Source organism: Chiloscyllium plagiosum, unplaced genomic scaffold (assembly GCF_037043375.1).
Source record: "Chiloscyllium plagiosum isolate Xiang-an unplaced genomic scaffold, Cpla_swu_hap1 HiC_scaffold_2, whole genome shotgun sequence".
Taxonomy (NCBI): domain Eukaryota; kingdom Metazoa; phylum Chordata; class Chondrichthyes; order Orectolobiformes; family Hemiscylliidae; genus Chiloscyllium; species Chiloscyllium plagiosum.
The window spans coordinates 96,603,358-96,630,090 of NW_028270140.1; the positions used below are offsets into that span (position 1 = coordinate 96,603,358).

The 26,733-nt window shown below is 40.2% G+C and overlaps 1 protein-coding gene and 1 long non-coding RNA gene across 8 annotated transcripts in view; one reads left to right on the forward strand and one right to left on the reverse strand.

The window, feature by feature from the left end:
* Positions 1-26,733, forward strand: part of LOC148151943 (uncharacterized) — a 95,129-nt gene that overhangs the window by 56,405 nt on the left and 11,991 nt on the right. The gene's annotated exons all lie outside the window — the stretch shown is intronic.
* pam (peptidylglycine alpha-amidating monooxygenase) overlaps positions 13,064-26,733 on the reverse strand; it is a 229,302-nt gene continuing 215,632 nt past the window's right edge. For 5 of the 7 annotated variants that reach the window (XM_043710018.2, XM_043709988.2, XM_043709995.2 and 2 more), the window contains 5 exons: positions 25,564-25,663; positions 18,828-18,887; positions 18,037-18,240; positions 14,291-14,353; positions 13,064-13,950 (listed from right to left, as the gene is read on the reverse strand). In XM_043710018.2, coding sequence (XP_043565953.2) covers positions 13,766-13,950; positions 14,291-14,353; positions 18,037-18,240; positions 18,828-18,887; positions 25,564-25,663 — 612 coding nt within the window. In that variant the 3' untranslated portion in view covers positions 13,064-13,765. The remainder of the gene's footprint in view (positions 13,951-14,290; positions 14,354-18,036; positions 18,241-18,827; positions 18,888-25,563; positions 25,664-26,733) is intronic. The other 2 variants (XM_043710023.2, XM_043710012.2) reach the window with 1 other exon arrangement.

Consider the following 26,733-nt stretch of genomic DNA (forward strand, 5'->3'; position numbering starts at 1 on the left):
AGATTTATCCTGTCTATACCTGACATATGCTTCCTTCTTTTTCTTAACCAAACTCTCAATTTGTTTAATCATCCAGCATTCCCTACCAGCCTTTCCTTTCACCCTGACAGGAATATACTTTCTCTGGACTCTCGCTATCTCATTTCTGAAGGCTTCCCATTTTCCAACCGTCCCTTTGCCTGTGAACATCTGTGCCCGATCAGCTTTTGAAAGTTCTTGCCTAATACCATCAAAATTAGCCTTCCTCCAATTTAGAACTTCAACTTTTAGATCTGGTCTATCCTTTTGCATCACTATTTTAAAACTAATAGAATTATGGTCACTGGCCCCAAAGTGCTCCCCACTGACACCTCAGTCACCTGCCCTGCATTATTTCCCAACTTTTGCACCTTCTCTAATAGGTACATCCACATACTGAATCAGAAAATTTTCTTGTACACGCTTAACAAATTCCTCTCCATCTAAACCTTTAACACTATGGCAGTCCCAGTCGATGTTTGGAAAGTTAAAATCCCCTCCCATAACTCCCATATTATTCTTACAGATAGCTGAGATCTCCTTACAAATCTGTTTCTCAATTTCCCTCTGACTATTAGAGGGTCTATAATACAATCCCAATAAGGTGATCATCCCTTTCTTATTTCTCAGTTCCAAATAACTTCCCTGGATGTATTTCTGGGAATATCCTCCCTAATAGAATTATGGTTGGCACGGTGGCTCAGTGGTTAGCACTGCTGCCTCACAGCGCCAGGGATCTGGGTTCAATTCCCGCCTCAGGCAACTGTCTGTGTGGAGTTTGCATATTCTCCCCATGTCTGCGTGGGTTTCCTCCGGGTGCTCCGGTTTCCTCCCACAGTCCAAAGATGTGCAGGTTAGGTGAATTGGCCATGCTAAATTGCCCATAGTGTTAGGTGGATTAGTCATAGGTAAGTGTAGGGGAATGGGTCTGGATGGGTTGCTCTTTGGAGGGTCGGTGTGGACTTGTTGGGCTGAAGGGCCTGTTTCCACACTGTAGGCTATCCCTCATCAAAAATGCCACTCCACCTCATCTCTTGCCTCCCTTCCTATAGCATTTGTATCCTGGAACATTAAGCTGCCAGTCTTGTCCATCTCTGAGCCACGTTTCTGTAATTGCTATGATATCCCAGTCCCATGTTCCTAACCATGGCCTGAGTTCATCTGCCTTCCCTGTTAGGCCTCTTGCATTGAAATAAATGCAGTTTAATTTATCAGTCCTACATTGTTCTCTGCTTTGTTCCTGCCTGCCCTGACTGTTTGACTTGCCTTTGTTCTCAACTGTACCCGTCTCAGATTGATCTCTTTCCTCACTATCTCCCTGAGTCGCCTCCCCCAGCCCCCCCCCCCCCCATCTTACTAGTTTAAATCCTCCTGAGCAGCTCTAGCAAATTTCCCTGCCAGTATATTAGTCCCCTTCCAATTTAGGTGCAATCCTTCCTTCTAGTACAGGTCACTTCTACCCCAAAAGAGATTCCAATGATCCAAAAATGTGAATCCTTCTCCCATACATCAGCTCCTCAGCCATGCATTCATCTGTTCTATCCTCCTATTCCAGCCCTCACTAGCTCGTAGCACCAGGAGTAATCCAGATATTACTACTCTTGAGGACCTCCTTTTTAAATTCCTACCTAACTCTGTAATCTCCCTTCAGAATCTCAACCTTTTCCCTTCCAATGTCGTTGGTTCCAATGTGGATAATGACCTCCTGCTGGTCCCTCTCCCCCGTGAGAACATTCTGCACCCTCTCTGAGACATCCTTGATCCTGGCACCGGGGGGCAACACACCGTTCTGATTTTTCACTGCTGGTCACAGAAATGTCTGTCTGTACCTCAGACTAGAGAATCCCCTAACACAATTGATCTCTTGGAACCCAACATACCCCCATTGCATTAGAGCCAGTCTCCATAGCTGAAACTTTGGCTGTTCGTGCTACATACCCCTGAGTGTCCATCACCCCCTATATTTTCCAAAATAGCATACTTGTTTGAAATGGGGATAGCCACAGAAGACCCCTGCACTAACTGCCTACCTCTCTTACCTTTCCTGGAGTTAACCCATCTGTGTGACTGTATCTGAGACTTTCCCCCCTTCCTATAACTGCCATCCATCACATCCCCTTGCTCTTGTAAATTCCTCATTGCCTCTACCTGCCTCTCCAACTGATCCATTCGATCTGATAGGATTTGCAACCAATGGCATTTATTGCAGATATAATCCTCAGTAACCCGTAACTCTCCCTAAACTCCAACATCTGACAAGAAGAGCATATCACTCTACTAAGGGCTATATTTGCTTCTTTCAATCTACACACCCAGAAAATAGCACTGTTTTATTCCTCTACAAAACAGTTACAGGATTTTTTTTTTCTCTCTCTCTCTCTTTCTGCACTGTCCTCACCATGTACTTGCTTTGTCTGTTCTTCTCCCTTTTAAAACCAAAGTTCCAAAACAATGCTATAGCATATAAAAAAGTAATTGCTGCTCCTGGAATTCAAGGAAATCACCTCCAGCACCTAAAATACCTCAAAAAAAGGAGCAGCTGTTCCAGCCAGAAGTTTTCCCCATCCTCCATCCCCTCCCAGAACTTAGGTCCAGAATCAATGTGATTTAACAAACAAACTGTGGGTCAAATGCTCATAGACCACAGCAAATAGTAGATGCGAACCAGTCAGATCCTGCAGATTTCTCAGCAACTCAGATGGTCTTTTCCCTGGGGTGGGTGAATCCAGAACTAAAGGTTTAGGGTGAGAGGGGAAAGATATAAAAGATACGTAAGGGGCAACGTTTTTGAGCAGAGGGTGATGCGTATCTGGAATGAACCGTCAGAGGGAGTGGTGGAAGCTGGTACAATTACAGCATTTAAAAGGCATTTGGATGGGTATATGAATAGGAAGGGTTGAGAGGGATATGGGCCAGATGCTGGCAAATGGGACTAGATTAGGTTGGAATGTCTGGTCGGCATGGACGAGTTGGTACATGCTGTACATCTCTATGACTCTGTGGTAATGATTCTGTGGGTGACTCGATCTTATTAAGAGTGTGTTTCCTTCATAAATCTTTGATTTTAAAGATCTAGTTTCTGAATTACCTTAAAGGTCATAACTTTGCATCAAAGATTACTCGCCCCTGTTATGATCCCAGGTGATGTTATTACTGGACAAGTCAGAAGCCAGGCTTGATGGATCATATTTCGATTTGGTTTCAACAAAATGGTCTCGTTAAACATAAGCACATAATGCTGCAGATTTTGCTTTTAACAAAAATGCAACAAAAAAATTTAAAATTGAATAAACCAAACTATGTGTAATGAATTCAAAAGTGTTTAAACACAGTAAACATATTATTCTATTAATCCCAAAACACACATTTATTAATTGAGAATAAATACAACAGCTTTAGCTCAGTATCCAAAAACACACTCAAAAAGCATGATGTCCCACCTTCTCAAACGTGCTCATTGCCTGAGATGTGGTGGTGCTCAGGTTAAATCACTTCCAGTCCTCTCTCTTAAATGAGAGAATGGGTCTATGGACACTTACTTCAGCTATCAATTTTTTTAATTACCTGCTATAATGGAGATGTGCAGCAAATGGCAAACTTGGCCACATAGCAAACAAAATGGTTGCTTATAATATAGACACAATCATTTTTCTTTTTTTCCCCAGTTTTGTAGTTTGAAACTGAGAGTTAAAAGTAAGAACTGAACATTGAACAGCAACTTGTTTCAAAAGGGAAGAGAAGAAAGAGAGCTGGTTCTGTTGTGAACTAGCCTGAAAACTAATGCAATTTAATTATTGACACAGGACATCTGTAAATGAACCAACAATTGCTAACTGACACTGAGTTGTAGCAGTGCTCAGGGCTGACAGCCAGTTGGTTGTTGAATTAGTCAATCAGGAGACGAGCGGGGCTAACCAGCCAACTACCAAGAATGTCAATTGAAAAGAGTAAAAGAGAACCACAGGGATCAGTCACAAGATTTGTCATTTATATAAATGGTTTAAATGACAATATAGAAAACATGGTTAGTAACTTTGCAGATGTCACAAAGATTGGTGGTATAGTGGATAGCGAAGAAAGTTTTCTAAGATTACAAAGAGATCTTGATCAATTGTGTCAATAGACTGAAGAGTGGCAAATGAGATTTAATTTGGATGAATGCAAGATATTGCATTTTTATAAAACAAAAGAAGATGTATACAATTGAAAGTAGGGCCTTAGGCAGTGTTGGAGAACAGAGAGGGGTTCCAGTACATAATTCTTTGAAGTTAGCATCACATATAGATAGGGTGGTTATGAAGGTGTTCAGCACGCTTGTTTTCATTGCTCGGACCTTTGACTGTAGGAGTTGGGACTTTATGTTGAAGTTGTACAGGACATTGGTGAGGCCCTTCAGGAGTACTGTGTTCAGTTCTGGTCTCCCTGTTACATGATGGATATTATTAAGCTGGAGAGGATTCAGAAGAGGTTTATTAGGATGTTACCAGAAACAGAGAGTTTGTGCTGTAAGGAAGGGCTGGATAAGTTGGGACTTCTTTCACTGTAGCATAGGAGATTGACGGATGACCTGAGAGAGGTTTATAAAATAATGAGGGGTACAGATAAGGTGAATGGTAGGTGCCTTTTCCTGAGACTGGGGATTTCAAGACTAGGGGGTATATTTTTATGATGAAAGAAGTAAGATTTGAAAAAGACATGAGGGTCTTTTTTTACACAGAGTGCCTCATTATTGGAATGAACTTTCAGAGGAAATGGTGAATGTGGGTACAATTACAACATTTAAAACACAGTTTGATAAGTACATGAATAAGAAATATTTGGAGGGATATTCAAAGAACTGCCAGAGGAAGTGGTGGAGGCTAGTACGATTGCAACATTTAAAAGGCATCTGGATGGGTATGGAAGGATATGGGCCAGGTGATGGCATGTGTGACTAGATTGGGTTGGGATATCTGGTCGGCATGGATGAGTTGGACCGCAAGGTCTGTTTCTGTGCTGTACATCTCTATGACTCTATAACTGTGTACCTCCATCCCTAGGATCCTTTGTTTGACAACACACCCCAAGGCCCGACCATTAACTGTATAAGTCCTGCCCTGATTTGCCTTTCCAAAATGCAACACCCGACATTTATCTGAACTCCAGCTGCTAATTCTCAGGCCATTGGCCCATCTAATCAAGATCTCATTGTATTCTGAATAATCTTTTTCGAGAGTGTGGTACTGGAAATGCCCCGCAGGTCAGGCAGCATCCAAGGAGCGAGAGAATTGACGTTTTGGGCATAGTCTCTTCATCAGGAATGCAGTTTGTGGGCCTGGGGGAGCTGAGAGATAAATGGGAGGGATGGGAGGGGGGGGGGGGGGGGGGGGGGGGGGGGGGGGGCTGGGTGAAAGGTAGCTGGGAATGTATTAGGTGGATGAAGGTGGAGTGAAAGTGATAGGCTGGAGAGGAGGGTGGAGTGGATTGGTGGGAAGGAAGATGGATGGGTCAAGAGGGTGGTGCTGTGTTGGAGGCTTGAGACTGGAATAGTGTAGGGGGAGGGGAAATGTCCTCAACTGGTGAAATCCACATTGATCCTGTGTGGTTGCAGATTCCCAAGGCAGAAGATGAAGTGTTCTTCCTCCAGGCGTCGGGTTTGGCGATGGAGGAGGCCCAGGACCTGCATGTCCTTGGTGGAGTGGGAGGGGGAGTTGATGGTGTTTAGCCACGGGACGGTAAGGCTGGTTGCTGCAGGTGACCCAGAGATGTTCTCTGAAATGATCCGCAAGTTAGTGTCCTGTCTCCCCGATATAGAGGCGACCACATCAGGTACAGTAGATGATGTGTGTAAGTACAGGTAAATTTCTGTCGGATGTGGAAGGATCCTTTGGGGTCTTGGATGGATGTGAGGGGAGTGGTGTGGACGCAGGTTTTGCACTTCTTGTGGTGGCAGGAGAAGGTGCTGGGAGTGGGGGAGGGAGAGTCGTGGATCTGACAAGGGAGTCGTGGAGAGAATAGTCTCTCCAAAACGGGATCAATGCGGATTTCACCAGTTTCCTCATTCCCCACCCCCCCCCCCCCCCACCTTATCCCAGTCCCAAACCTCCAACTCAGCACTGCCCTCTTGACCTGTCCATCTTTCTTCCCACCTATCCCCCTCCACCTTTCTTTCCGACCTATCATTTTCACCCTCACCTTCATCAATCTATCACATTCCCAGCAACCTTCCCCTAGCCCCATCCCCCTCCCATTTATCTCTCACCCCCCCCCCCCCTCCCCACCCAGCCAGCCTCATTCCCGATGAAGGGCTTATGCCCAAAACATTGATTCTCCTCCTCCTTGGAAGCTCCTGACCTGCTGTGCTTTTCCAGCACCACATTCGCAACTCTGATCCCTAGCATTGGCAGTCTTCACTTTCCCCTATAATCTTCTTCACTGCCCACTACACCACTTATTTTGGTGTCATCTGCAAACTTACAAACATACCTCCTATATTCACATACAAACCATTTGTATACATGACGAACAGCAGTGGATCCAGCACTGATCTACATGGCACACCGTTGGTCATAGGCCTCCAATCCGAAAAGTAACCCTCCACCACCACCCTCTGTCTCCTGTCTTTAAGCCAATTTTGTTTCCAATTGGTTAGCTCCCTCTGGATTCTATGTGATCTATCCTTGCTAACCAGTTGAATGTTCTGACTCCCAGTCTGTAAGAAATAAATAAATATTTCCAGAAGTCTGCTGAAGCATTATTCAGGCACTTCAGAATTCAAATAAGATCTTTATCCAAGAATTTCATGAAGGCCTGGTATCCATTGCTGGAAACTTAATTGCGCTGGGAAGGTGCAATTCTTTTCAATTTATCCCTTAATGCCATCTTTCTGTGTGAGTAGAGATTTTGATAAAAGGCAGATATTAACTTTGTTGTTTATCTGTGTTCTGCCAAAGTTACATTATTAATAAAAATGGCTAACTTTTGTTTAAGTTATAAACTTGGTTTCCAAGACCTGTAATTCATAAAGTCTGCTTAAGAACAATTTGGCAATTTTAATAGTCATTGAATGTTTTAATTTCATTGTGTTGCAAAACCAGTGATAGGCTGTTTTCATTCGGCTTGCTATTCCTGTGTCACAAGAATCTATGAGTCAAAAGACCAAAATAAATTCAAACAAATGTATTTTTAAAAATTCAATATAAGTCCGCCTTGGAACATAAGGAATAAGAGTTGAAGGCGGCCATTTGGCCCTACAATGCTGCTCTGCCATTTCAATATGATCATGGATGATCCGATTGTGGCTTTAGCTTCAATTTTATGTACAATCCCACAACTTTTGGTTTTCCTATAGATCAAAATCTGTCTAGCTTAGCCTTGAATATATTTATTAACTCAGCCTCCACTGTTTCCACAAATTCTGGAGCTTAACAAACTGGAGAGAAGGAAGTCCTCATCTTCATAGAACAAAGAACAGTACAGCACAGAAACAGATCCTTCGGCCCTCCAAGCCTGTGCTAACACATTTTTTCCCTTCCATACTAAAACTGTCCTCACTTACAGGATCCGTATCTCCCCATTCCTTTCCTATTCATCTATTTGTCCAGGTGCTTCTTGAATGCTGCCATTATGTCTGCCTTCCCTACCTCCTCTGGCAGCGCATTCCAAGCACTCACCACCCTTTATGTGAAAAACGTGCCTCGCACATCTCTTTTAAGCTTCTCCCCACCCACACCTTGAACACGTGTCCCTGAGTAACCAGTAAGGGAGTCAAGGTGGGGGAAAGGCAGAAAAGTAGAGTTGAAGAGCTATGATATCAATGAATAGTGGAGCAGACTCAATCGGCTGAATGGTCAACTTCTGCTCCAACATTTTTTGGTCTTTCAGAGTAGAATCCGATAGGAAAGAGTATTCATGCTCGGGAGCTAGCAGCTGACTCCAATGTTTTTCACAACCCAGGCGGAGGTTACTTAAAACACAAGGGTAATCAATGAAACAGCACATCATATAAAATTGAGCAAAAGGATCACTTAGCTTACTTTGACTATTCTTCCTGCATTAAAAGACCTATGATATTGACGAGTTGGCACTTTGACATAATTACTTAGCTTTAATAATGCATCATGCAATAATGCACCATACCCGAAAATCAAACTAATCATTCTTCGTTTCATATTTCCATCACAGGAGTGTGTACTCAGTTCCAAAATGTCCCCACATATTTCTTCCATTTGCCTGCATTCCTTATTAGAAAGGTTGCCTATGTCCCCCAGTAGTGTCTGTCCTATTAAGCTGCAAGTTTCATATCCTGCTTGAGTACAAGATCTCTGGCCTTTATCCAAATAATTACCATCACCATCCCAAGTAATTTCTGGTCAACATGGCCTTTTTAAGGACAGATATCTCAACTTCCAATCTATTGTGCTCACTCACAATCCCCAATACCTAAGGTTGCGAGCTTTATTACTAAGTCTAAGTGACATAATGTTTGCCTTGAAGTCTGAATGTTACCCATTTCAGCCTCACTTCAGTGCTTAATCTAGGCCCACAGTTCAAAGTAGGTCTGAAAGAGTGCTATACTGTCAGAAGAGCATCTTTAGTTCAAATGTCAAACTGAGGCCCTGTCTGTCCTCAGAAGTGGAAATAAAAGATAGTTATGCCATACGAAAGGAGATGTTTCCATTTATTTTACAAGTAAATTAAAACAAAAATGAACAGATATTTATTTTTGGGATCCTACTTTGTACAAATTTGAATTTTTTTTTACAATTATTAGCTACATTTCAAAAATACTTTGGTGACTGTAAAGCACTTTCAGGATCCAGATTAAAGGACTACATAAATGTATGTTCTTTCTAAACTAACCTTGAAGTTATCCCGCAGTGGACCTTGAACAGATGGAGTTTTAGATAGATGTGAGGTGCTACATTTTGGTAGGACAAATCAGGGTAAGACTTATGCACTTAATGATAAAGTCCTGGGATGTGTTGCCAAACAAACAGACCTTGGAGCACAGGTTCATAGTTCCCTGAAAGTGGAGTCACAGATCAGCAGGATAGTGAAGGCATTATTTGGTAAGCTTGCCCTTATTGGTCAGCATATTGAGTTGTTTTCATTCCGTACAGCTCTTTGACTGTAAGCATCACTGCACTAAAAACGTTAACTCTACTTTCTAACCACAGATACTGACAGACCTGCTGTGTTTCTCTAGCAATTTCTGTTTTTATTCAATAAAAGTTCACTTGCCTAGCACCATAATTCACTGTGGGGTTAGTCCAAATTCCAATCTTCCTCAGACCTAAATTTACCTTTACGCCTGCAGAATTAGAATCCCGTCTTTCTCTATGTAAAACAGTAGCAATTATTTGCAATTCAATGTAATCACTAAACTTCAAAGATAACTGTAAATTACATTATTGTGTTTGTCTTGTGTAGGTTTCAAGAAAATTGTATGATTAATACTTTGAACTCCAAATAAAACCCTCTAGCGGGCCAAATAAAGGCAGCCTGTTAGAATCTCCTATTATCTGCACAATCAAAAAATGTCAAATCATAGTGGATATTGTTATAGTGTGTTTCTGGACTGTCCACAGAATGGTTTAAACATATCAGAAGATTTGGCTCACTGTGTTCATGGTATATCTGTGCAAAAACTAACTGATCCCACAACCAATGGATCACATCTAAGCTCTGCAGCTTCTATAACACTCCAAAAGTGTGTCACCAGCCAGAAGAAAGTAGATTGCTTGACTGGCATCATATCCACTCCCTCCAACATGAACATTCAGTAGCTGCAGTGTGTACTATTTCCATACACTGCAGAAATTCACCAAACCCATGACCACTTCCATCTTGAAGAACAAGGGCAGCACCCTCTGCAGGTAACCAACAGACTCACTCACTGTTCTGACTTGGAAATATATCACTATCACTGGATCAAAGTCCTGGAATTCCCTTCCTAAGCATATTGTTGGTCTACCTATAGCACATGGACTGCAGTGGTTTAAGGTGGCAGTTCACCACCACTTTCTCAAGGAGAACAATGAATGAGCAACAAAATCTGACCTGTCAGCCCATGTCCCATGAGTGACTATAAAGCTAATGAGTTAACCATCTCAAACTCGGCACCAGTAAATCAGCTAGTCCTTAACAGACGAGAAAAGGAGCTGGTTTCCTGACTTGAAAACCAGGGTGACCTACCAGATGGGTTGCAGAGTCTTCATTTTCCCTAAGCTGGGGTAGCAATGTGGAACAAGGATTTGGTGACTGAAAGCCACCTATCTTTGTCTCCAACCTTCCTATCCTATGAGACATGAAAAAAATAGTGTGTCTTCTTGCCATTATTGAAGATCCTATTTTCAATTTAATCACACCCAAAAGCTGCCAGTTTCAATGGGCCTGCAGTTTCTGATGTGCTAGGACTTCAGCATCAAAGCCAGTGATTCACCAAGCTAACTATTTAACTGCAGCTTATTCCATCTAGCTTTCTCGCTTCTGAAGGTGGAGACACATCACTGAATACATCACTCCCACAATTGTGCTTTGAGCACTAAATCCTGACCAGTATTTTAATGGGGTCACACGAATGCCTTATAAATGTTCATCACATCTTTCTTGCCATTATATTTAATGTCTATTTATAAAGCTCAGGAAACTGCCTTTGGAGAACACTCTCAACTGGTCCTGCTACCTTCAGAGTTGTGTACCCCCACAGATCTGTTTCTTTAGAATTATTCCTTCTATTTTATATTGAATGTTCTCATTCTTCATCCGTTTTCTTACGTCTCTGCACTAAAGTTCACCTGCTGCAGGTCTTCCTATTCCACTAACCTATGTCCTCTTGAAATACCACAATCCTATGTCCAGTTCATGATGCTCTCAAGCTGTTTGTCAAATGCAAACTTTGAAATTATGCCCTACTCATTAAAGTCTGTTATTAACACACATCAGCTCACACTGACATTTGGTTCCACTATGTAGTTTCCTCCAGTCCTGAAAATTAACTGTTTACCATTACACTGTTTCCTAACACTGAGTAACTTCGTATCCATGCTGCCACTTTCTTTTTATTCCATTGACTTCAACTTTGCTGCCAAGTTAATTATGTGGCACTTTATTGAACATCATTTCTACGTCCATCATCGACCACAATACTCATGAAGGCTATTACCTCATCAAAAACTCGTTTAAACAAGATTAGTTGAAGTGATTGTTATTTTTGCCATGAATTATCATCTCTGAAAGCTATCCTACTAAAGATAAACTGAACAAACCTTTTTGAACTGCAGTATAATTGTGAATTTTCAGTCATCTTCAGTTCATATCTAACGAAGACTGGAATATTTGGTCACATTCTACCATTACCTCTCTCAGCATTTTTATATTGATTTCATTCTGTCCTCCTGACTAATCAGCCTTAATCACAGCCAGCCATTCTAATATTTCCTCTACCAATTTTTAACTGAATTGCTCAATTATTCTGGTTTCACAATAGCTCTGACAATAAATCTTCCTCGCTAAAGACAAACACAAAATACCCAGCGTTATCACTGCCAAGCCATGTGTTTTTTTAGATTAGATTCCCGACAGCATGGAATATGTAGATCCTTTTTTTTGCTCCCATAATCTGTGCCATCCCTCCCTTTACTACCTATATGCTGATAGGCCACCTGTGAATTCCACTTTATTAAATGATAGTTTCCTCTATTCTTTTTGCATTCCTGCTAAAAAGTTTAGAAGAGAAATTAAAGAGCTCTGTTAAAACTGGCTCTTGTTTATAGCAACAGTCCAACATTTGTCATGGCTACCCCATTTCTACTTCATCTTCATCTCTCTTCAAGCAAGCCCTGGCTTTAGTTGCCCTATCTTTCACCCTTGAAGAAATGTAACTCTCATGTACCAGAACCATCTCCTCATTGTTGTTCCATTGTAGCTTTGCCTGCCAATCTTTGTTGTGAACTGCCATTTGATATGATCTCCTAGTTTTTGGGAAGTAGTGCCTCCACACTTGGCATCATAGCAGCACTGAAAGAGTGATAGGTTGACTCAAGCAGCATGTCCTTCTGTTTATGATAAGCATTGTACTGACTTAACCCAAAGCCTATGTTTGCAAACTTACAAGCAAAGTGTCCAACATTAGATGTGAATATGCATTTTGACAACACTTGTTGGATAGTCCTGAATATGCAAGGATAATCCTGATGAACAATTCAATTTAGGATTGTCAGTCCTCCCCTCAATGCCTCATCACTTGTGCGTACCAGAAGCTACATATATGGATAGGCAAGGCCCTGTTCTTTGCAGACACAGAATACGTACACGCACTGTTCTTGTTTCATCTCAACAAAATAGGTGAATCATTCGCCTGTTTATTTTCCAGAGTAATGCACCATCTGCCTGGTTTAAAATTTAAACAAGCTTGGCACAGTTAACTGTCAATTAGCACAATAAGGGCTCTTGAATTGGTATTCTTGCAGATTGTCCTGATGAGTGCAAGGCAAAAAGTTTCAACAAAATGTGCCTTTTTTCCAGACTTTCAAGTGTTATTTACTCCTCCTAATCATTTGTGTGTCTTGTTGATCCTTTCTAACGTGAAATGCTGGTCTCCACTAAAGTGGATTACAATCTCCTCAAAAGCATTTACAAATTTTCCTGTGTGTATGCTGGTCATAGCTGTCTTGAGGAATCCAGAGGCCTGAATGCCTAAGACAGGTGGGGAATTTTCTTTCAATTAATTAAGTCCCAATAAAATGCTTGTATCAGTAAAGTGACTATGAAATTACCAGATTGCTGAAATAGCTGGATTTTTTCTAATAATGTCTTTCAGGGAAGGGAACACTTATCTGGCCTAGTTTATTTGTGACCCTAGATCCAAAGCAATGTGGTTGGCTTTTATCTATCTCCCTAACAAGCTATTCATTGAAAGAACTACCTTTTTGAATACAAAGGCAATTAGAAATAGGTTAAACACTTGCTTTGCCAATAACATTCCAACCCTGTACATAAACACAAAACTAGCTCTAACCTAGAAATTGCCTGAGACCCACATGAATGATGCCTTATAAATGAATAATGCTTGCGAACACTTTATTACACAAATTACATTCAGCGACCGAAAATAGTGTTCTAACCATATAACAATTTGCAATATCCCCAAAATTTAAGTCTTCGACATTTACTTTGAATACATCAAAAATGATTTTCACTGTAAATACAGAATCCTTTTCTCTGTATGTACAATTTGCTGTTTAATAATCAGGTCTGAGTGTTTTAGAGAGAAACTAAGACAAAAAGGAGCAGCCTTACTTTGCTTTGTAACATAATTGGACTGCAGACGAAGGATGCTTGATAGAGAAGGCACAATGTTACTTACACACTGGAATTATCAAACTAAAGTGCCAGACAGGACAGTAGCCAAGTGCTACAGCTGAAGCGGAGAAAGAAGTGACTGACTCACCAATACAGGTTTACAGTTACAGCAAGGTAAGGCAGTAACAATTAAAAATATTCTTTATGGCCCAAAGCAGTACAATTTGCTTTAGCATTCAGATAATAATTGGTCCCGACAATAAGATCAACATGATTGTTTAGATATGGTAGCAAAAGCATGATATGAAACTCCACAAATAAATAAAATGTACATGTCATATAACCAAAACAGATGAGTACAGTTACTATCAAATACACATCCTGAATACATCTGCTTGTAAGGAAACAAAATGGAACTCAATATATTGTCGTCATTATCAGAGCAAATTGGTATTAGCATATTTCAGGAGGATGAGGTGGTTGCTGCAATTGGTGGTGCTGAATATTCTTCTGTTTCTGAGTCAGTGCCCTCCTCATCATCTTTTTCTTGATCACTTCCTTCCGTACTTAATCTGTCAAAGCCTTTTCGACTGTAACCTCTGTGGCTTGCAAAGAAGTTCCCCAAGTTTAGTCCTCGGCTGCTTTTTCCTGTCAAAGGAAATGCATTATGATTTTCTCATTCTATGCAAAATACAAAACGAATTTCAGATCGATTGTCTACTGTCCAACATTCCTTAAAACATTGTCATTGATCTGTAATCCTTTGTTGATTATTTAAAGTCAGAATCACTTCAGTATTATCAAATAAATTGTCACAGTGCAATTAAGCATTGGAATGTGTACATTTAATTGTCTTATCAATAAATTAATTTGGGCAGATTAAAAATCAATGTTGTCATAGCTTAATGGATTAAATTGTGATTTTTTAATATTACAGACAGGATACATTCTGGACAATAATTCTGCCTTCATTTTACAAATGCCTTACCCCTAAGCCTCCCCAAAATTCCTCCAGATGACTGTATTGACTCCAACTTACTGTCAGGATCTTCTATAAAGACAAAATAATGCATGTCAGACTGCTGTTTCGGAGAAGTAATTGATAGATTTCTGGAGGAATCATTTGCAATAGTAGCTCAGAAATTAAAACCAATCAAAAAAATGCAGAGGAACTATTATTTTACTAACAGGGAGGGAGCGTATGAAAGATTATCAGCATGAATGGCAGAATAAGAAACATTAATGATTTCCAAAGAGATAGTTTGTTATCAACACTTGAGATCGAAGATTATTTGCAACACCCCAAGCAAATTACTCAAGACAGATGGATTGAATAGATCAAAGATCTTTACCCATCTGAAACTGATATTAAATAGCTCCTGGTCAACTTCAGTATAGTTAGGTACAGAGTGAAGATTTATTTTTGTTTAGAAAACTCTGTTCTATACCCGTTTCATGCTGCACTGAATCTGCCTGCATTTTCACTATCCTACATCAACCTTCAGGGGGATTGCTGATTTACTAAGAATTAGCTCTAAAAACTGAAGTGAGATTTCACAAAATGCTTCCAGACAGGAAAAACGTGTATTTCAGCAGTCCTGGTTAAATTTAAAGGCAAATTCAAAAGGGATTACAGTTGTGATTGCCCCTCAGTTGGATTTGATTTAGGAGAGTCAGATGTACAGCAGGGAAACAAACTCTTCGGTCCAACTCATCCATGCCGACCAGATATCCTAACCTAATCTAGTTCCATTTTCCAGCACCTGGCCCATATCCCTCTAATCCCTTCCTATTCATATACCCATCCAGATGCCTTTTAAATGCTGTAGTTGTACCAGCCTCCACCACTTCCTCTGGCAGCACATTTCACACACGAACCATCCTCTTTGCAAAAACGTTGCCCCTTAGGTCTCTTTTATATCTTTCCCCTCTCACCCTAAACCTATGCCCTCTAGTTCTAAACTCTCCCACCCCAGGGAAAATACCTTGTCTGTTTATGCTGTTCATGCCCCTCATGATTTTATAAACCTCTATAAGCTCACCCCTCAGCGTACGATGTTCCAGGGAAAACAGCCCCAGCCTATTCAGCCTCTCCCTATAGCTCAAATTCTCTAACCCTGACAACATCCTTGTAAATCTTTTCTGAACCCTTTCAAGTTTCACAACATCCTTCTGATGGGAAGACCAGAATTGCACATAATATTCCAACTGTGGCCTAACCAATGTCCTGTACAGCTCCTACATGACCTCCCAACTCTTATACTCAGTACTCTGACCAACAATGGAAAACATACTAAACTCCTTCTTCCCTCTCCTATCTACCTGCGACTCTACTTTCAAGGAGCTATGAACCTGCACCCCAAGTTTTCTTTGGTGAGCAACACTCCCTTACCATTAAGTGCATAAATCCTGCTCTGATTTTCTTTTCCAAAATGCAGCACCTCACATTTATCTGAATTAAACTCCATCTGCCACTTCTCAGCCCATTGGCCCATCTGGTCAAGATTCCGTTGTAATTTGAGGTAACCTTCTTTGCTGTCAACTATACCACCAATTTTGGTGTCATCTGCAAATTTACTAACAATGCCAACTTGTATTCAAGTTGAAGTTCATAGTTGCTCTCCATGCAAACATCTCCTGTACACATGAAGTAATGGGATTTGGTTTGCAAGACTAGCTTGCATGTTTTTGCTGTTCATTTGCCCCATTACAATTCAGTCAAAGCCTGTGCAGCTTGTTACACAGGTGGTTAGTGTGTTGAATGATTGGTAGGAAGTTTCTCCCAGTCATTAACATCACTGATGCCATATTTCAAGGAGATCTTCAAAGTATCTTTGAAGTATTTTCTTTGTTCTTCTCCATGGAATACTGACAATTTGAGAATTGCGAAAACAGGACCTGACAAGGAGAGAGGATTTTCAGCCATCCACTCCAATGAAATTGATTTTGCAGAAGTTTTGCCAAAATGTTCATGGACCTGACTTCAAGAAGGACACTAGTATATGTTTAATGGACCTCCCATTGAAGTCAGAGGAATTGTGATGGAATTCTTCTTGCTCTTTTTATGTATTGCTGATACACAGTCCAGGATTCACTGCCTACAGGAATATGTGACAACTGCTCTGTTTGTTAGTATGTTTGTTGACTTATGAAGGTCATTGTTGTCAAACACTTGCTGCTAACATTTGTAAAAGGCTGAGCTGGTGTAGCTGATACAGTCTTTGGATTTCCTTATCAATGGTGGCCTTTTGAGAGAAGTGGCTGCTGAGGTATTGGAAGTGGAATATTTGACCGACCACATATGGATTGATCTAAGAGTTTCTGTTTTGGTAATATTCAAGGACAGTCTGAATTTCTTGTATGCAGAATTAAGAAATCAAGGGTGGCGTGCAAATTTGATGCAGAGGGGACAACAATATTGTAGTCATCTAGCCTAAGTGGCTAGTTTAGTTTTGTCATGAGTTGATTGAGATTAGTGATTTAAAATTGACTGCAAAATGAATTTGTAATACTGTGGACCATCATACAGCCTTGCTTGACCCCAGTCCAGATTTTGAAAGCATTTGTTTCAAATCTCATACTCAAGACAGATGTGATGTAAAGCAATTGGTGGATCGTGAAGTAGTTTCTTGGACATGCAAATACTTGAAACATAATTCACAGAGCCTTGCAACTTACTGACTCAAATGCTCTGGTCAGGTTAAAGAAATAAACTACTATCATTGTAACATTCAGTCTCTTCAATGTCTATTTTACTATACCAACAAACCAGTGACTATAAATTCACTGTATTTTGTCTATAAAACACATGTTGCAGTTGAAGGTTTTCATGATCTTGATTACTTTTAACCAAATGTAAATTTGCTTATAAGTTCGAGTTAACACAAAGAACTTATTCAAAGTTTGGGAGAAGATTTGTAGCTCGGGTGCTCGTTGTTGTGGTTCTGTTCGCCGAGCTGGGAATTTGTGTTGCAGACGTTTTGTCCCCTGTCTAGGTGACATCCACAGTGCTTGGGAGCCTCCTGTGAAGCGCTTCTGTGATGTTTTCTCTGGCATTTATAGTGGTTTGTACCTGCCGCTTCCAGTCGTCAGTTCCAGCTGTCCGCTGCAGTGGCCGGTATATTGGGTCCAGGTCGATGTGCTTTTTGATTGAATCGGTGAATGAGTGTTATGCCTCTAGGAATTCCATGGCTGTTCTTGGTTTGGCTTGTCCTATAATAGTAGTGTTGTCCCAGTCGAACTCATGTTGCTTGTCATCTGAGTGTGTGGCTACTAAGGAGAGCTGATCATGTCGTTTCATGGCTAGTTGGCTACACCAACTAGCCATGAAATGACATGACCAGCTCTCCTTAGTAGCCACACACTCAGATGACAAGCAACATGAATTCGACTGGGACAACACTACTATTATAGGACAAGCCAAACCGAAACAGCCAGGGAATTCCTAGAGGCATGGCACCCATCCACAGATTCAATCAATAAGCACATCGACCTGGACCCAATATACCGGCCACTGCAGAGGAAAGCTGGAACGGAAAGCTGGAACTGACAACCGGAAGCGGCAGGTACAAACCACTATAAATGCCAGAGGAAAGATCACAGAAGCGCTTCACAGGAGGCTCCCAAGCACTGAGGATGTCACCTAGACAGGGGACAAAACGTCTGCAACACAAATTCCCAGCTCAGCGAACAGAACCACTACAAAGAACTTAAAACATGAATTATATTCTGTACCTCCATATGTCTTGCCTTTGCGCCAGTGGATGAAGACTCCAATTCCTACTAACATCACAACAGGAATGATGAGCAATAACGTAATAAGGACTGGAGAAACAGCAGTACTTGACTGTTTGAGAACACTGTTAGTTTTATGCTTCCTCAACATCTCAGGAGCTCTCATCTTGCCTTCTATTTCTGCTTCAAGGAATGTTTCAGTCGCTTAAAATTGAAAAAAAAAATTGGTTATCATTTAACTTTGCATTCCAAGCAACTTATCCAGGTTTACTCCAATAACTCTGATATGAAGTTGTCAAATCAGCATTAAGTGTACATACTTGCTTCAATATTCAATAAAACCAATAACTACATAAAATCTGCCTTTGATATTGTTCTTTTAGTTTAAAAGAAATCAAGCTCTGAAAACGTCACTGGGCTCAAAACATTAACTCTGCTTTCTTTCCACAGATACTGCCAGACCTGCTCAGTTTCTCAGCAATTTCTGTTTTTGTTTTAAATGTATGTATTGCTTTTCATAATTACAAACAAATTCCAAAGTACTTTTCAAGAAGCACTTTTGAAGAGTAGTCACTGTTATAATATGGGAAACATGTCAGTCAATTTTCACATAGCACATTCAAGCAGCATCGTGATAATGACCAGATCATTCATTTTTATGATGTTGGTTTAGGGTCAAATATTAGCTAAGATACAGGGTATAAATCCACTGCACTTCTAAAAGAGCAGACCTTAATTTATTTTGTAATTAAAATCTTGCACTGGATACTGCAGACACAGGGTACACTTACCATCTATTTCATGCATCTCCATGCCAGTTCCTGCTTTCTTTACTGAACGGTGCTCAGCTTCTGAAATTTAAAAAAAATCCTATGTAAAATTTCAGAAGTTACTGAACTAAAACTGCAAAGAAAATTTAAGTTAAAGACTATCTTTCAAATCCTCAGTTATAAAAGGAAATATCTGCAAAAAGTCAATATTATTTAATGTACATATTACATGTAAACAGAAAACAAACATATGTTGATCATAATGCTGACAAGACTAACAGACAAAGAAAATCCTACCATTTTTACTTAATTGCAGATTAATTCTGTTACATCTCTGTCACCCTAAAATGAGTAAAAACTACAAGGCAGAGATCTATTCCATGTTTTTAAATGACATTAAGGTATGGTCTAGGTTACTGTGCAAACTATTGAGAACATAGAATTGGCAAGCAATGATATATTTAAATGCTTTAAACAGAAAGAAAGATTTGAATTGAGACATTAGCTTGCAAAGAAAAGACAGTTGAAAGTAAAACTTGTGCATCAGGGAATGCTTTTGAAGAGGTAGTGGCATGGCTGAAGGGCTAAATTAGTACTTGTATCCTTCTTAAATCGAGACAATGCTCCCAATGTAAGATAGGACTGGGGAATGCAGTGGCCATCTGGCCCCATAGGCCTGTTTTGCCATTTGATTAGATCATAGTTGATCTGATTGTGCTTTTAACTACATGTTCCTGTCTGTGCCTCATAACCTTTGAAACCACTAGTTACAGTTGGCTATCCCAAGTTTTCCCTTTCATCATTACTCTTTTCCTGGAATGCAATTTGCAGTTTTGGTCTCCTTATCTCAGAAAATCGAGAATTCACAAAATATCCCTAAAATATAGTGAATAAATAGTATTTAATCATTCGAGGAACGTGTGCATTGCTGGCCAGGCCAGAATTTATTGGACATCTCTAGTTGCCCCTGAGAAAGTGGGTGTAAGCTGCTTTTTGACCAACAAGGCCATTAGGGAGGGAATTCAGGACTGTGACCCAGTGGTAGTGAAGGAATGGTGATAGATTCACAATTTAGGTGGGGGAGTGGCTTGGAGAGGAAATTGTAGCTGGTGGTATTTCCATGTACCTGCTGCCATTGTCCTTCTAGATCGAAGTGGGTTGTGGGTTTGGAAGGTGCTGATTAAGGATCTTTGGTGAATTTCTGCAGTGCATCTTAGATAGTAGATACTACACACTGCTACTACTGAGTGTTGGTGGAGGAGGAAGTGGATATTTTAGATCTGGTTCAAAATAATCTTAAAAAAGATTATTAAATAATGAGGTGTACAGGTAGGGTTAATGGTAGGTGTCCTTTCCGTAGGATGGGGGATTTCCAGACTGGGGGCACATTTTTAAGGTGAGAAGAGAGAGATTCAAAACAAAAGGGGCAAATTTTCTTTTTTTCTTTTACAGAGGGTGGTTCGTATGTAGAAACAACTTCCTGAGGAAGTGGTGGACTTGGGTACAATTACAACGTTTAGGATAAGTACACAAACAGGAAATGTTTGGAGGGATGTGGGCCAGGAACAGGCAGACGGGACTAGTTTAGTTTGAGATTAGGTTCATCATGGACTGGTTGGACCAAAGGGTCTGTTTCCATGCCGTATGACTGTATGAGTCTGTAAGATACTATTGCTCCAGAAGAATGGCAATTAACATTCATTAGATTTGAGGGGGAAATGAGCAAACTCTCTGGAGTTTCAAAGAATAAAAGATGCTCTCATTAAAACTTACAAAACACTAAAGGGATCGACATGCTAGCTGTAGATGAGATGTTTCCCCTGGTTGGGAAGTCTGGAACCAGGGGGCAAAATTTAAAAACAAGTGGATGCCACTTGGGTCCAAGGTGAGGAGAAATTATATTACTCAGGGGGTTGTGAACCTTTGGAATTCTCTACCAGAAATGGCAGCACAAATTCAATCTTTGAGTATGCTTAAGGTAGAGATCAATAGATTTTTGACTATCATGCATGCAGGAGTATAGGAATGGGTGAGTAAAAGGCAAAGAAGTTTTCAATGAGCCATGGCAGGGCTGGCTCGACAGGCTGAATGGCCTATAATTTTTCCTATGATAGCTAATCAATCCTTCAACCATATCTGCTCTTCCATGAGGCTGATTTTGTGTACTAACCTTTGATGTGGCACATTACCAAAAGTCTTTTGGAAATCCACGTACATTACAGCTACATGTTCTACGTTATCCACCTTACCTGTTGGATCTTCACAGAATTCTAGTAGATCAGTTAAACAGGATTCCCCTTTCACAAAAAGACATTGTCACTGCCTGATTGCATTACAATTTACTTAGTATTCTGCTATAACTTCTTAAATAAGGCATTCTAGCTGGATGATACATGTTGGGTCACTGGCCTATACGTTCTTGCTTTTAGGGATCCTCCTCTCTTGAATAAAAGTGTTACATATGCAGTAGCAGTAATGAGAACAGTGATATTGAATAAGGTAAAAATTGAATAAGGTAAAAAATGATCAAGGGGAGATATTTAGAAGATTGCCAATGCTTTAAATGAAAAAAAACCACTCTTATAGGGTAGAATATGGCAGTGGTTACAGAGGGATGCCAGGGTGGAAAATGCAGAGCTCTGGTCACAATTGTCTAGTACTCCATCGATGCAATGGTTGTAGGGAACTAGACGATTACAGACTTTACACATTTGTTTACAAAGAGGGGAGGTGAATAAACCTCCAGGTCGCCAGTATGCCTAAAATGGTTGGTAAGGAAAATTGTAGAGAAAGTACTCTAAGACACAATGAACTGTCATTGAGAAAGCAATGGGCTAATAAATGATTGTTAATATAAATTTGTTAAGTAAAAAACATTCAACTAACTTAATTGAACACTTTAACAAGTAATGAAGTGAGTCGATGATTGTATTGCTATTGTGTGTATGGACTTATTAAAAATATTTGATAAAGCACAATATTATCATAATTACATTCCATGGGATTCACGGAACAATGGCTTAATGGGTATGGAACTGGCTTAGGAATAGAAATAAGAAAACAGATTCTTTTGCTGGAGGGAAGTATACACTGGCGTTATCCGGGGTGAGTTTGAAGTTCACTGCTCTGTTTCATACTAATATTATTTCATATATGTAATGACTTGGATTTCGGTATGATTTTGAAGTTTGCCATATGCACAATACTCAGAAATATAATAAAACAATCAGGAATATAATAAGATACTAAGGTGGACACAGATGTACTGACAGAATGGGCATATATATGCAATTTAACATGAATAAAATGAAATTATATACTTTGGTAGGAAGACTGAGGATAGGCAATATAAACTATATGAAACAATATCAAAAGGAGGCACAGGGACAGAAAACTTAAGTGTACATGTGTGGGACTTTGAAGGTGGCAGGACAAGTTAAGAAAACACAGGTTAGAGAAAAGATCTCAATTTAATAATTGAGTAGAAGATAAGTATTTGAGTTAGCTCGCTGAGCTTGAAGATTTGTTTTCAGACATTGCGTCACCATACTAGGCAACATTATCAGTGAGAGTATCTGTTGAAGCGCACTGGTGGTATGTTCTGCCTCTCTATTTATAGGTCTTGGTTACTTGAGGTGGATGATGTCACTTCCGGCTCCTTTTTTCAAGGGATGGTAGCTAGGATCTACATCGATGCGCTTATTGATGGAGTTCTGGTTAGAATGCCAAGCATCTAAGAATTCTCATGCGTGCCTTTATTTCGCCTGTCCGAGGATATGTGGATTGTCCCAGTCAAAGTGGTGTCCTTTTTTGTCTGTATGTATAGAAACTAGTGTGTCATGTCTTTTGGTGGCATTCTAACCATAACTTCATCAATTTAGATCCTATCTACCGTCTCCTAAATAAAAACGGAAATAACATCACCCAACTTAAGAAACCAAGACCTATAAATGGGGGGAGATGAGACATACCACCAGCGCTTCACCGGAGATGCTCTCTGATGATGTTACCAACTCATGATGACAAAACATCTGAAAACAAACTTTCAAGCTCGGTGAGCTAACTTACATACTTATCAACATGAACTACAAATCTTCTCAAAAATCGCTAATTGAGGAACAGAGTACAGGTTAACCAAAAACACATCCATCTTCTCAAAGGCAACCAGGGATGCGCAATAAATGCTAGAATGTTCACATCCCATGGCTGAATTTAAAACAAAAAATTTATATAATCGGTTTACAAATGGCTTTTGATCGTAAAGAAGCAAAAATTGCTTCCAATGGCTGAAAATTTGTAACCAAAGGATGCAGATTTAAAGTGATTATCAAAAGAACCATAGTAATACAAAGAAACACTTCATATTAACTATGGAGTGCACCAAATAAAAGTTAAAGGAAGCGGATTCATCCATAACTTTTTAAAAGAAATTGGACAAAAAGGTAAGGGAGCAGGAAAAAACAGGAGAGGGTGACTTAATGAATAGAAATACTGAAAAGCAGGCAAGGGCCTGATGGGCCATATGGCCTCTTTCTGAGCGATAGCATTCCGTGAATTTAAGAAATCACAAATAGTAACATATAACACTGGCTTCTCTACTCCATACTGAGATAAATGAGCACAAATTGAAGACAAACTCATTGCTTCAGAATTGCAATCAATTCTAAAAATATGATTTTTGGATCAGATCTCTAACTATTTCTGTGGTTAAAGCAAATCTGTTTTTATAAAATATGGTACACTGTATAGTTGTTAAATATTTTTGTCTTAATTACATAGCTGTCTGTCCAATAGTTCTAGTAATACCATTGATTTTTATTCTAAATTCGGTGGCACTTTGACACCCTTACAGATGTGCATTTGGAATAGGTTAAACTCCGGTGACAGGGGAAACAACTGGCAAAGAATGAACGAGAACAGAATGGTTGTTAATGTAGAATCCAAAAATCTCCTGTGTTTATGACAAAATATTGGTGGAAGTATTTGTGATAGAAGTAATGGATGGGGCGCAAATTGAAAGATTGACTATACTTAGTGTAGATAAATTGTTTGGCTCAATGGCTTGCATCCCAGATTACTAAATAATGCAGGCTGGATACAGTGGAAGCACTGGCCATAAACTTTCAGTTGTCCCAGGTATGGAGGTGTCAAGGCAGTGAAGAATGGGAATTGTGACATCCTCACTGAAGAAAGAATATATTCAAGCTAAGGTAATTACGGGCTGATCAGTTTAGAATCAGCGGTGTCACTTTAAATGCAGTATGTCTGGGTGGGATGGGCTTCAGAGGGTCATTGGGGGCCAAATGGCCTGCTTCCACATTGTAGGGATTTAATGAATGGTCTGTGCTGGGGACACTGCTCTTTTATATAAACAACTTGGATAAGAGAATGCAGAGCAACTTTAATTTTTTTTGGTGACCAACATAGAGATGTGCTAAGCAATGCAATTGACCACCACAGGACAGACAGGCCTACAGGATAGGCAGACAAGTCATCAATGGAATTTAACACAGATATGTGACATGATGCATTTTGGAAGAATGGATAGGGAGAAGCAAAATATACTTAATGATACAGTTGTAAAAAGTGCGCAAAGACAGACGACCCTGGGGATTCATATGCACAAATCTTTGAATGTGAAAAACATTAGTTACAAAAATAAGAGTCCTTGAGAGGGGATGGAGGAAATTTATCAGAGTTGTTTCAGAAAAGAAGGATTTTAGCTGTAAGTTTAGGCTATAAAAGTTGAACATGCACCTTTGAGCAAAGGAGATGAAAGACTTACTAAGGTGTACAAAATTATGAGAGGTTTGAGAAGGTAAACAAAGAAAAACTGGTCTCATTAGCTGATGGCATAAGTATGAGGAGACACAGATTCAAGGCTTTGACTAAATGATGCAGAGGGGATGCAATGAAGTACTTTTTTGTGTAAAAAGTGGTAATGACCTGGATTGTACTGCCTATGATCAAGGCAAGAACACAGACTATGAATGATTCCAAACGGAAAGTAGATGGACAACAGAGAAATAAACCTGCAGTGTTATGGAGATAAGAGTGGGATAAAGATGCTACATGAGCTGAATGATATTTTTTAGATTTGATTACTGTAATGTAATGTAATGTAATGGGCCCTTCGGCCCAACAAGTCCACACTGACCCGCCGAAGCGCAACCCACCCATACCCCTAACTTACCTAACACTACGGGCAATTTAGCATGGCCAATTCACCTGACCTACACATCTTTGGACTGTGGGAGGAAACCGGAGCACCCGGAGGAAACCCACGCAGACACGGCGAGAACGTGCAAACTCCACAGAGTTAGTCGCCTGAGGCGGGAATTGAACCAGAGTCTCTGGCGCTGTGAGACAGCAGTGCTAACCACTGTGCCACCGTGCTGCCCACATTTTGTGTCATTATGAATCTAGGACTACTTTGATCATTGGCATGATGTAATATCACCACAGTTCCTTCATTATCAAGGGAGTTCCAGGAACCAACTTCGATTAGGGCATCAATAAATCTATATTTGATGGTCTGTGGTCTAAATTCCCCATGCCTCACACTTGACAGAGAACACGAAGCACAGTTGGCACTTAGTGTGTTGATAAGAATCAGATTAAAACTGAAGTTTTAAAACATAATAAAGGTGATATATTGCACATTTTTTTCAAAATAGTATTTGGATTAAATCATAATTTTTTTTTGTCAGAATATATATGCACACCAGAAATAAAAATACATAAAGTGATTGCTTACTTTCTGCTGGCACAAATTTCCACACTCTTTTGGCTTGAATATCTCCAACATACACAGTCTTATCATCTGCTGCAACAATGTCATGTGGCATAAGAAAGTCCTTAAGAGAATAAATAACCCATGTTAACTTGCATACATAAGTAAAAACAAGTCATGAAATGATCAGATCTAATCTAACTACACAAAATCATTACTTGGAATATAGTTATTGAAATAACTGTTCTATGTGCCTGAAAAAACTGAAGTAATTGAATCTTGAATACAGTCCACGGTTGCTCTTATTCAAATGCCTTTATGACTAAATCCCTTAAAATATTATTCTTATCAACTCGAGATTCAACAATTCCAATGTTCTCGTTGTTAGCTTCCTATTCTCCTTAATTTGTAACTTATCTAAAGGTCTGGTGCATCTTACTTTAACCTCTATCTTCATTGATCGACACTGGATTTCCATCATCAACCCTTAACATAATTTTCACGTGTTGGGATTTGTCACTATGCTGCAATGGGAGGGTTTTGATGTAACGCATGTTAAAAATTTTATTCCATCAACACTGTTCCACGTAGCCAACAAACAGACAGGCATAGCTAGTGCCCATGGCTACCCCTTTCGTCTGAGGAAAGTGGGAGGATTCGAAGGAGAAATGATTGAGGGTGAGGACCAGTTCAGCCAAACGAATAAGAGTGTCAGTGGAAGGGTATGGTGAGGACATCAGGAGATGAAACAATGAAGGGCTTGGAGGCCCTGGTCATGGCGGATGGAGGTGTATAGTGACTGGATGTCTTTGAAGATGAGGCGCTGGGGGCCAGGAAACTGAAGTCTTGGAGGAGATGTCTTCAAGTTGGCACCTGGCTTCAGCAGTGTAGTGATCAGTGCACCAACTTGAAGACACCTCCTTCTACTGCCCCCTAGACCACGACCCCACTTCCCATCACTAAAGCATCATCTCCCAGACCGTACACAACCTCATCACCTCAGGGGTTCTCCCACCCATAGTTTCCAACCTCATAGTTCGGGAACCCTGCACCGCCTGATTCTACCTCTTACCCAAGATGCATAAGCCTGACTACCCTGGCTCAGCCTGATCCTGCCCCACCAAATTTGTCTCCACATATCTCGATACTGTCCTATCTCCCCTCATCCAGGAACTCCCCACACACGTTCAGGAC